We start from the raw sequence: 12,802 nt of genomic DNA on the forward strand, positions 1-12,802 counted from the left end.
GGCATCTACCAACTGTGTAGAATGGAGGGGGAGGGCAACAGATTAAGTCCCCCCTCGGCGGCTCTGCATGACCAAGAGAAAGCTTAACGGCTTTAAATAAATTGAATTTTTAAAAAAAAGAGATTTGGTGGAAGTGACAACCATTTCAGGCTGGAATAAAAATGGGAATGTTGGATTTCATCCTCCCCCCCCCCAGATTAGAATGGATGGGTCCGAAGACCCGGAAGCGGAAGTTAACCCCCCACTGGCTGGGTGACCTTTCCTTCCCCCCCTCCCTCCCTGAGAGCGGGTGACAATGGGAGCTGCAGGTAATGGGGGCGAGGGTGAGAGCGAGCGGGGGGTGGAGGGGAGAGAGAGCGGGTCAGTCAGTCAGCCAGCCGGCCCCGGGGGCCCCCGCTGAGCTGTGCGGGGGAGACAGGGAGAGGCTGAGGGAGCAGTGCGGACGTGGCTCTCTTTCCCCCCCCCCATCCCCAAGCTGGGCAAACAGGCCGAGCTTTGGGGGGGGGGGAGCAGAGGGTTCGCCGCCTTCCTCAGGACCATTCCTCTGTTTCTTTTACTCCATCCTTAAAGTCACAAAAGCCCAAAAATGCTCAGAATGGACCCGAATCCATTCCTTGTTTTATCCAAATTCCAATTCAAGGTCCCCATGATAATGACATACACGGTCCGAGCTGACAAGATCAGGCATTGCACCTCATCTTGGGCTCTACCTTTAGTAAGAAGCCTCACAACACCAGGTTAACCCAGTTTACCGCAGTCCAACAACATCATGACTTTATCTTAGTAAGAGTTTTAACAGGTTAAAGTCCAACAGATTTATTTCGTAGCAAATGCCATTAGCTTTCGGAGCGCTGCTCCTTCGTCAGATGGAGTGGAAATGTGCTCTCAAACAGTGCAAAGAGACATAAAATCAAGTTACAGAATACTGATTAGAAGGTGAATCTCTACAGCCAACCAGGTCTTAAAGATACAGACAATGTGAGTGGAGGGAGCAGTAAGCACAGGTTAGAGATGTGTATTGTCTCCAGACAGGACAGCCAGAGAGATTTATCTTAGTGCCAGGGAACATTGTGCCTCAGTTCAGGGGAGCAGAGTCTCTCTCCTCTCTTTCCGCTCCCCCCAGCTCTCATGCCTGCTTATCTACATCCATTAGAAACGTTGCTGTCCCATCCAGCAGAGTAAGAAGTCTAACAACACCAGATTAAAGTCCCAACAGGTTTATTTGATATTATCCATCCAGCAGACCCAGAGCAGGTTCTAATGAAAAGTTTATTTATTAGTCACAAGTAAGGCTTACGTTAACACTGCAATGAAGTTACTGTGAAATTCCCCTAGTCGCCACAGCCCGGTGCCTGTTCGACTCAATGCAACTAACCAGCACATCTTTCAGAATGTGGGAGGAAACCCACGCAGACACTGGGAGAACGTGCAAACTCTACACAGACAGTGACCCAAACTGGGAATCGAACCCGGGTCCCTGGCACTGTGGGGCAGCAGTGCTAACCACTGTGCAATGACCGGGTTGATGCAAATACTGGAACAGTGAGGTGGCATAATTGAAAGACCATTCCATTTTTTTGGCTCATTCTCTCAGTTGCGAAGAGGATGTTTGTATCTGGGTCCTTTTAAACTAAGTAAAAAATAAAAGCAAATTACTGCAGATGCTGGAATCTGAAACCAAAAGAGAAAATGCTGGAAAATCTCAAAGGGTCATCTGGACTCAACGTCAGCTCTTCTCACCTTACAGATGCTGCCAGACTTGCTGAGATTTTCCAGCATTTTCTCCTTTGGTTCTCTAAACTAAGGTTATGGGTGTATCAACCCTTGCTCCTGAGCACTCATAGAAACCTTACAGTGGAGATGGAGGCCATTCATCCTATTGAACCTGCACTGACAACAATCCTACCCAGGCCCTATCCCTGTAACCCCTACATATTTACCCTGCTAATCCCTCTGACACTAAGGAGCAATTTAGTACGGCCAATCCACCTAACCTGCACATCTTTGAGAATTCTGACAATCTACCAGTTTCTCTTGTATTCCTTTCTGCCATATGCTGGGATTCTCTAGGGGTCTCCCATTCTCTTTCCTGCACTTAACATTTAGCTTTTGGTAACTTAATCATAATAAAAGCCAAACAATGCAGATACTGGAAAACTGAAATAAAAACAGAAAATGCTGGGAAAACTCAGCCAGGCTGGCAGCTCTTCATACAGACTTCAAACGTTAACTCTAGTTCTCTCTCCACAGATGCTGCCAGACTGGCGAGATTTTCCCGCATTTTCTGGGGGGGTTTTTTGTACTCGAATCATCATATGCGGCACAGTGTCAAATTTTGCTTTCTGTGAAGTGTTTTGGGGTGTTTTGTTGTGTTAAAGGTGCTATATTCTATAACATTCGAAAGACATTTGGATGGATACATGACGAGGCAAGGAATAGAAGGATATGGACCACTCAAAGGCAAGATAATATTAGATTAGAGAGGCATCTGTCAGCACAGACCTGGTGGGCCGAAGGGCCTGTTCCTGTGCTGTACTGTTCTTTGTATATAAATACGAGTTGAAAGGATCTGCACCATTTTGGTTGGTAGTAGAATGATCTGGATCTCTGATCTAATTTGTACTAAATATTGTATCTTTGGTGCAAAACTTTAAAAGATGCATCTTCATTGCAAAAGCTCTTGTTACAGAGAAATTAATACTACGTTTCTACACATTTCACATCAAAATGTGGTTCACTGCAGATGATGTTTTTCAAATGCATTGATGCAGAAGTAACTGTGGTTCCTGAAAGGAATGGCCAATCAATTTGTAGTTTGTATTTGATGGGATTGTTGGGCCAAAATACCAGGAAAACTCTTTTTGCAAAGTGCAGTGGGAGTTTTTGTAACTGAACAAACAAACAAGGAGTCCCGTTAGAATATGGGTAACCTTTGATAATGCAGTGTATTTTCTATTGCACTAGTGTCAACGTGAATCAGTGTTCTAAAATTTAACACCACCTGCACTTCAAGACACTTCTGTCCTGATGGACAGTGTCAATAACTAAGGAAAAACAGTGTCGTAGGAGCAGAAAACATTTCACCACACGGCTAAAATAGCACAAGAGCAAAATACTATGGATGCTAGAATTCTGAAATAAAACAGGAAATACTCAGGACTGGCAGGATCTGTGGTTTGCTACCAAATGGCATTTGCTACCAAATAAACCTGCTGGACTTTAACTTGGTGTTGTTAAAACTCTTACTGTGTTTACCCCAGTCCAACGCCGGCATCTCCACATCAGAATCTGTGGTGACAAGCACAGTTAATGATCCAATTTGATGGACTTTCATTAGGACATGGCTACAGGAATTCCTTGTGATAATGTCCTGGGCCCAACAGTGCTTCAACAATAATACATTTTTAAAAATTACTGCAGATGCTGGAATCTGAAACCAAAAGAGAAAATGCTAGAAAATCTCAGCAGGTCCTGCAGCATCTGTAAGGAGAGAGAAGAGCTGACGTTTCGAGTCCAGTTGACCCTTTGTCCTTGTCAAAGGGCCACCTGGACTCGAAACGTAATTTTCTCTTTTGGTTACTGCTTCAACAATGACGCCACCCCCATCTTAAGGTCAGAAGGATATTTGCTGATAATTTCACAATGTGCAGTACCATTCATCAGTCCCCAGACACTGAAGCGGTCCGTACCTGAATGCAGCACAACCTGAATAACATTCAGATTTAATAAATGACAAGTAATTTAGTGCCACAAGAGTGCCAGCCAGTGACTACCTCCAAGAAAAGAGAATCTAACCATCTCTCCTTAACGTTTTAACGGCATTACCATTGCTGAATCCCCCGCCAAATTTCAGGGGGTTACCATTGGCCAGAAATTAACCAAACCAGCCGTATAATACTGTGACTACAAGAGCACAGTAAGAAGTCTAACAACACCAGGTTAAAGCCCAACAGGTGTATTTGGTAGCAAAAGCCACTAGCCCAATCCAACGCCGGCATCTCCACATCATGACTACAAGAGCAGGTCAGAGGCCAGAAAGTCTGTGATGAGTAATTCACCCCCCGACTCTCCAAGGCCTGTCCACCATCTACAAGGCGCAAGTCAGGAGCGTGATGGAATACTCTCCATTTGCCTGGGTGTACGCAGCTCCAAATACACTCAAAGCTCAACACCATCTGCGACAAAGCTAGATCCTAACTCCTTCCCCGGCCACCCTCTATCCACCACTTGGAACATTCTCTCTTTTCACCACTATCTCTCAGTAGCAACAATGTGTACCATCTATAAGATCAACTTCAGCAACATGTCAAGTTTTCTTTGTCCTTTTTTTCAAATTCTGTTGGCGTATGGATGGCGTACTGTAATTACAACATAAGAATTAGGGGTAGGTAATCGGCCCCATGAGCCTGCTCTGCCATTCAATACCATCGTGGCTGATTTAACTATGGCCTCAACGCCACTATCCTGCTTCCCTCAATACACTTTTGAGACTCTTGTTAGTCAAGAATCTATACCATGATCCTCGCGCTGCCAGTGTCTAGGAAAGAGAGTTCCACAGACTCATGACTCTCGAGAGAAAAAAATGTCTTCTCATCTCTGTCTTAAATGGGAGACATGATGTGGAGATTTTGTGGTTGAGCTTGTGTGGCTTTTGCTACCAAATAAACCTGTTGGACTTTAACCTGGTGTTGTTAAACTTCTTAAATGGGAGACCCCTTATTTTTTTAAACTGTGCCCCCTAGTTCTCGTCTCCTCAAGGGGAGCATCCTTTCAGCATCCACTCTCCGACCCCCCCTCAGGATCTTACATGTTTCAATAAGACCTCTCATTCTTCTGAATTCCAGTGGATGCAGGCCCAACCTTTCCTCACAAAAGAACCCCCATTTCCCAGGAATCAGTCACATGAATCTGCTCTGCACTGCTTCCAATTAAATGATGTCCTTTCTTCAATAAGGAGACCAAAACTGCCCACAGTACTCCAGACATTTGTCTTCAATTTGTGGTTCTTCACTGCTATTGAGGTGTAAATCCTGCAGATGTCTCGGCGTCAAACAAGCCCTTACAATGTGTTATTTTTATTGAAGTCGGTAAACCCAGAGTTGTTAATATACCTCAAGTCAATGAACATTATACAAAAAAAACTTTGTGAACTTACTACGTGCGTGTGTAATCTCTCTTTACCTATCACTTAATCTGTATTCTTCTCTTGTGTTTCAGGTACAGGGACGTTGTTCACCTTGGCCTTGCTGGCCATTACTCAGGCCATCACCCTTAAGCACTATTTGTCAAATTCTGATATTGAGAGATTAACACAAACTTTAAAGCAACCTTATTCTAATTTGGAGAATGCCTATTACAGCATAGTAGGCTTGCAAAAGCTTGGGAATCGAGTAGCAGATGAACAGGTGAGTAGTTTCACAAGAGAATGTATAACTTAACTAGACTTCACTAACACAGCAACAACTTATATTGATGTAACATTTTAACATAAAATATCTTGAGACACTTCACAGGAACATTATAAAATAAAATGGCACTGGGCCACATAAGGAGATATTTTGTCAGATGACCAAAGGTTTGATCAAAGAGGTAAATTTTAAGGAGTGTCTTAGGGAAGGAAAGGGAGGTGTACGGTAAGGATTCCAGAGCTTGGGTCCTAAAGCAACTGAAGGTGCTGGTGGAATGATTATAATTGAGGATGCTTGAGGCCAGAATTAGATTTGTACAGATAAAGAGCATTGCGGGGCTGGATGAGATGACTGAGATAAGGAGGGACAGGTCATGGAGTGACCGGAATGAAAATTAAAAGATCAAGACTTGACCTGACTGGGAGCCAGTGTAGGTCAGTGAGCACAGGAGTGAATCAAATCTAGCAATACCAAAGGCAAAAATGAGATTTTCAACAGTACTTGAGCTGAGATGAGCAAAGTTGGGCAATGTTGCAGGGATAGAAATAGGTGGTCTTAATGATTGCATGAATGTGAGGTCGGAAGCACCTCATTGTCTTCCTTATCAACATGTTTACATCATCTGGAGACAAGGGGTCAGACCTATGGTTGCAATAGGTATTCTATAGCGAGCCAGAACTCGGCCATCGTCCACTGATTTTGGGTGTGTCTATTCTGCTCCATTACTGCTGCTGAAGTTAGAGGCTAGGAAACAGATTGTATGCCTTCTTCTATTTAAAGAATTGGAGAAAAAAAGATTTCTTTATTCTGGGGTCATGAGTGTCACTAGCAAGATCAACATTTACTGCCTACCCCAAGTTAACCTTGAGACAGTGGTGCTCCTGAACCATTAAAGTCCACGTGGTGAAGATCTCCCACAGTAATGTTCAGTGGAGAGCTTTCATATTTTGACCAAGTGACCCTGGAGGAACAACAATATAAGCTCAAGTTAAACATGAGGCATCTCAGATTCTTTGGAAATAATCTTTGGGCCGAAGACCTTGCATACTGAAGGATTTCCCCACCCCCTAAATGTGGCTAGTACAGAATGATGACCGCTTGCTGGATGAAATATGAAAGGTGCCAAATGTAATGAGAGGTTTGCATGTTCTGTGTTTGAAGAATTTGATCGGCCTGAAGAAAAGAACAGTTTCCTTTTGGCTGAGTTTTGTAGCTGTGGTATCTTTTCCATGGTGTTGACAGTGCTGCTTTAATTGGTTTGTCCATTTTAATAATTAATTTGTTTTCTTATCAACATAAAGATTAGTATTGAGAGAATTAACTGGATACCTGATTTGTAGAGTCACACAATTTTAGAGCCATGTTGCATGGATTCAGTTTCCATCGTTTTTTAAAAACACGTCACGAATTAAAATTATTCTTTGTTGATTCTTAAATGGAAAGAGCTATGCCAGCAGTTAAAAATGTACCTCTGAATCTGTTTTCTTTTGTCAAATCAGGCCGCTTGTAACTTTTTGAAATCGCAAGTGGACTCCAGCGATGTTGATTCGCTTTTTTACGCTGCTGAAGCAAGTCAAGCCCTCTCTAATTGTGTGGTAAGCAATGCAGAAAGTAACTTCTAAAAAGAAGAATGCGGGGCAGCACGGTGGCTCAGTGGCTAGCACTGTTCACAGAGCTAGGGATCCGGGTTCAATTTCGGCCTCCGGTCACTGTCTGTGTGACACGTTCTCCCCATGTCTGCATGGGTTTCCTCCGGGTGCTCCGGTTTCCTCCCACATTCTAAAGATGTGCGGGTTAGGTGGATTGGCCATGATAAATTGCCCCTTAGTGTCGGGGGATTAACAGGGTGAATACATGGGGTTGTTGGTGCAGACTCAATGTGCCGAATGGCGACCTCCTGCACTGTAGGGTTTCTATGATTCTATGAAGAAATGGTTTATTTTGCTGTGCAAAGCATAGAAAGTAATTTCTGTGTGATTTAGTCCACTTTCTGCATACCCATTCACACCCACAAGTTGCAGGTCATCAGTAATAATTACTGTGATGAAATGAGGATAAGATTTTGCTGATGGACCCATGTGAAAGCACAGAAGAAGTAATAGTACAGGAAAGCTGATGTCCTAAACTGTATTTCTTCCAGTCAGGGGCATGTTGTAAGTGATAATACTCGTTTTGACAGCTGCATGTTCATACCAGCAAGGGATAATAGTTTGGAACTGCAGATTGTGTGGGACTTACACTGCCAGCTTTAATTGAGAAGCCTTCATTATTGTTTCCATAGCTTAGGAAAGTTAGAACAGCAGGGTTCACATTCCAGAGAGGACTACTTCCATATAGTGATGCTGAAAAAAAATCACTATTAGTAGTAGTCTTCATGAGTGGGACATTGCTCCAGATGAATATTATTATTATGTTGAAGTGCAGCCTATGAGTTCAATTTGGCAAAGGGTGGATTACAGAATGGAGGTACAGTAGGAGTGATGCACATGGACCGGAAATAGTGTTTTTGAATTGAGGGAAGGGCCAATTTCAATAGGAATAAATAGTAAAGAGGAAATGGAGAGAGTACAAAGCCAGCATGTTCCTTTCAAGGCAAAAAGCTCAGGGAACCCTGGATGTCACGGGGATATATAAAATTTGATAAGGAAAAAAAGGAAGACTTATGACAGATACAGGGAGCTGAAAACAATCTTCGAGGAGAAAGTGTAGGGGGACACCCAAAAAAGAAATTAGGAGAGGGAACTTGGAAAAACACTGGCAGGCAAAATAAAGGAAACATCCCAAAGCATTTTATAAGTATATTAAAGGCAAGAGGGTAACCAGGGATAGAGTAGGACCCATTAGGGACCAAAATGGCCATCTGTAAAGACGTAGGTGAGATATTGAATGAGAATTTTGCATCTATGGAGAAGGATGATATAGGTATAGAAAACAGGGAAGGGGACTGTGATATTGTACAGATGAGCATTGAGAGGGAGGATTTTAGTGCTTTGAAAAGTGGATACACCCCCAGGCCCAAATGAGATGTATCATGGGCTTCTGTGTGAAGCAAAAGAGAAAATTACAGGGGCTTTGACGTTAATTTTCAAATCCTCTCTGGCCAAAGGTGATGTCAGTAAGAAGTAATGTGATGTGCCAGAGGACTGGAGGCCAGCTAACGTGGTACCATTACTCAAGAAGGGAAGTAGGGAAAAACTAGGGCATTATAGACCAGTGTGTCTAACATCAGTAGTAGGGAAATTATTGAAAAAAATTCTGATGGGGCAGAATTAATCTCCATTTGGAAAGGCAAGGATTAATCAAGAACCAGAGGGACCTTGGGGTGCATGTCCATAGGTGCTTGAAGGTAGCAGGACAAGTCGATAAGGTGGTTAAGAAGACATGTGGGATACTTGTATTCTTTAGCCTAGGCATAGAATATAAGAGCAGTTAGGTTATGATGGAGCTGTATAAAACACTCGTTAGGCATAGCTAAAGTACTGTGCTCAATTCTGGTAGCCACACTATAGAAGGAATGTGATTGCACTAGAATGGAGTGTCGAGGACATTCACCAGGATGTTGCCCGGACTGGAACATTCCAGGTTTGAAGAGAGGCTAGTTAGGCTGGGGTTGTTCTCCTTGGAGCAGAGGAGGGTGATTCTGGTGCACACCATTATGAAGGATATAGGGTAGATGGGAAGAATATTTTCCTCTTAGGGGAGTAAAATAACCAGAGGTCATAGATTTAAGGTAAGGGACAGGAGATTCAGAGAGGATTTGAAGAAAAGCTTTTTCACCCAGAGGGTGATGGGAATCTGGGACTCACTGCCTGAAAGACAAGAACCGTCAGAGGATTTAGGCATTTGTCAGAGCATTTCAAACATAGCATACAAGGCTATAAACCAAGTACTGGAAAATGGGACTAGAATAGATAGGTGATTGATGGCTGGCACTGGCACGTTGGGCTGAAGGGCCTCTTTTTTGCTGTGAAACTCTGGCTAGCCAAAATTGCAATCCCTTCATTCTGTATCCTGCTGAAACATGAAGAAATGTTGGTATATTAAATGGCATGACAAGGAAGAGGATGTGGCATTGAATGAATGACTGACTGCGCAGTAAGCACAATAAGCAGATACTTACATTTGTTTTCAAAATGTATTCACAGATTTCAGTCAGCAATGAAACTCGAAATCTCTTGTTGGCAGCAGTGAGCGATGATTCTTCCATTATCCAGATTTATCATGCAGTCGGAGCTTTGAGCAACTTTGGCCTTCCTCTCGTATCTCGGGATGTTCTTGGAACCCTTACTGCTCACATCTCTAAAGATGATGGTTCACTGGGGTATGTCATTGCTTGTATCCCTGTTATTCGTGAATGCTAGAAATTTAAGATGACCTGTTTATCCGGAACCCCTGTATAAATCAGTACCTTTACCAGTCAATCGTGGATAATCACACAAATACTTATGTAGCCAGGGTGTTAGGTTTTCAACTACTTGGCAAAGAAACTTTTAAGTATTTTAACAAAAATTGTTTTCGACAATTATACAACCAAACATTACAGAAGGAGGTCTTGTCCAGTGCGACCATAATGAATGGGAAATGTGGGAATTAAAGTGAAGAGGGGCAGAAGTAGCTAACATCTGCTCCTGACCACCGACAATCTAATTCCTGAAGCCCAGCCTTTTCAGCTGTATTTGCTTTTATTTCTTAAGCACTGGTTTGTCCTGCTTGAATTTTGTACACCTGACAACTGTTCATTATACTGTGTTGCCTTATCGGTTGATAGTCTAAAATTAGAACACATCTGTTACTAGCACAGTAAAATAAATGAATACATGGATTTACTTTGTATGTAGCACGTAAGGCTTGGTACCCAGTAGGCCATGAAGAGAAATCTTAGGACACTGCTGTACTTGGGAATGCTGTCTGGAGACTGCAGATGTCACTGGGGCAGAGAGGAGGGAGCTGTGCTTTACTCTGCTTCAAAACTAATAGTACCGCACAGAGGTTGAATTCAAAAAGTAGGAAAGTATTCAATTCTTCAGAAGTGTTTGAAGAATGATAGGAAAAGCAATTTTGTCCAAATGGATAATATAAAAAGTGCAAAAGATAATTATTTTGAAATCTCTAAACTGAGTGTCTCAATGAAATGACTGTAATCCCAGACCTTCGCCTATCTTTTGTTAAACAGAAATAGTGTATGATTACAGACACATTACATTAATGTAGTCTGATTATTCTGGTTTTCTTCTTTTCAGTACTTTGTGATCTGAGATTGGAGGGTCATTAAGTAGAGCCTCTTGTCACCTCTACAATGTACAATGATAGAATGAGATTGCAAATACGTAAATGGAAATTTGTAGTTACATTTGTCATGGTGAAAATTGAATACAAATTATTATAGATTCAATCTGTGCTGTAACTTAAATTAGCACATCGTGTACAGGAGAATGGACCTCTTAAAATTAGACATCCCTGAGTGTGGTGTTCTTCTTTACAGAATTATCCATGCATTGCTTGCAGCTTCCTACCTATCTCAGCAGGCTGATCTAAGAAGTATTGTGGAGGAGATTGAGGTAAAAACTTTGTTTTGAAGCTGTGTATGGGCGGATTGGGACGGAAAATCACGAAGTAAATAAGATTAATTACTAAATTGTTAATTCATACGGAAGGCTGTGACACTCGACATTAGTGATTTGGGCTTTTAAAAATCTCTAGTTGTTTTTTAACATAAAATAGTCGTGCCTGAAGTCGTGACCATACGTAATCCATGTACAAAAGCAGCAAGACCCGGACAACATTCAGGCTTGAGCTGATAATGGCAAGTAACATTTATGCCACACAAGTACCAGGCAACGGCCATCTTAAATAAGAGACAATCCTACCATATCTCCATGACATTCGATGGAATTACCATTGCTGAATCCCCCACTATCAAAATCCTGGGAGTCACCATTGACCAGAAATTTAACTGGACCAGCTGTATAAACACTGATGTCAAGGGGAGGTCAAAGGCTGGGAATTCAGTAGTAAATAACTCACCTCCTGACCCCAAGTCTGTCCACCATAGACAAGGCACAAGTCAGGAGTGTGTTGGAATACTCTCCATTTGCCTGGATGAGTACAGCTCCAAAAACACTCAAAGAAACTCCACACCACCCAGGGCAAAGCAGCTTGTTTGATTGACACCCAATCTATCACCTTCAAAATCCACTCCTCCACCGATGCACAATAGCAGCAGTGTGTTTCATCGACAAGATACACTGCATCAACTCACCAAGGCTCCTTCAGCAGCACCTTCCAAGCCCATGACCTCTACCATCTTGAAGGACAGGGGCAGCAGGTGCATGGGAACACCATCACCTCCAAACCCTACACCATCCTGACTTGGAACTCTGCCACCATTCCTTCATTGTCCTGGAGCTCCCTCCCTAACAGCACTGTGGGTGTACCTCCCCCACAGCACTGTGGGTGTACCTCCCCCACACCACATGGACTGCAGCTGGCAAGAACAGCATTTATTGTCCATCCCTTGAGAAGATGGTGATGAGCTGCCTTCTTGAACCGCTGCAGTCCATGTGGTGTAGGTACACCCACAGTACTTGCAGTGGTTCAAGAAAGCAGCTCATCACCTTCTCAAGGGGAATTGGGGATGGATAATAAATGCTGTTCTTGCCAGCAAAGCCCACATCCTGTGGACAAACAAAAACAAAACTATTTTCATATGCCCTGGTAATAAGCTATAATTGATAGCTGCCTGACAAACAAACCTTTTACTAGTTATATCCAGTGCCATCACTGGATCACCCTTGTTTTCCAAAGATGGCAAAAGAATGCTATACCAGACTTTGTTTTAGCTGTTAATTGCCAATCAAATTTAGTAAATGGCTACAAAACTAATGACTAGCATATTTTACAGCAGTTATTCGAATGAGCTGGCTGGTTACAGTTAAAAATTAAAAGCAACCTCTTCCCTAAACAATTCAGAAATTAGTTTTCTGATTTGGTTCTTGTTGCTCCCTCAGCCCATGGAGTTATCTGACCTAACTAGCTCACTGAGCATGAATTGCAGGCAGTTAGATTAACCACTTTGAAAGAACTAACAGAGTAAATGATATAAAAGTAACTACTAATCAAATAGGTATTTGAACAAATTCCACGACATGTTTATAAATTTTTAGAAAACCAAAAGATTATTGAAACAAAATATAGCCAGAACATTTTTTCATGAGTAAAACTTACCTTTGATCATTCAATACCGAGATGGAACTAATACAATGCTATTAGAATGTAACAAGATCTGGACAGTATCCAGGCTTGGGCTGACAAGTGGCAAATAACATTCGCGCCACACAAATGCCAGGCAATGACCATCACCAATAAGAGACACTCTGATCACTGCCCCTTAACAT

At 42.5% G+C, this 12,802-nt stretch overlaps 1 protein-coding gene across 2 annotated transcripts in view; it reads left to right on the forward strand.

Annotated features, from left to right (window-relative positions):
* The first annotated feature begins 237 nt into the window (after window positions 1-237).
* rpn2 (ribophorin II) overlaps window positions 238-12,802 on the forward strand; it is a 45,903-nt gene continuing 33,338 nt past the window's right edge. For both annotated transcript variants that reach the window (XM_078236696.1, XM_078236697.1), the window contains exons 1-5: window positions 238-308; window positions 5,218-5,405; window positions 6,908-7,003; window positions 9,554-9,729; window positions 10,891-10,966. In XM_078236696.1, the coding sequence (XP_078092822.1) occupies window positions 296-308; window positions 5,218-5,405; window positions 6,908-7,003; window positions 9,554-9,729; window positions 10,891-10,966 (549 nt within the window). In that variant the 5' untranslated portion in view covers window positions 238-295. The remainder of the gene's footprint in view (window positions 309-5,217; window positions 5,406-6,907; window positions 7,004-9,553; window positions 9,730-10,890; window positions 10,967-12,802) is intronic.

The sequence above is a fragment of the Mustelus asterias genome, chromosome 20 (genome assembly GCF_964213995.1).
Source record: "Mustelus asterias chromosome 20, sMusAst1.hap1.1, whole genome shotgun sequence".
NCBI lineage: Eukaryota > Metazoa > Chordata > Chondrichthyes > Carcharhiniformes > Triakidae > Mustelus > Mustelus asterias.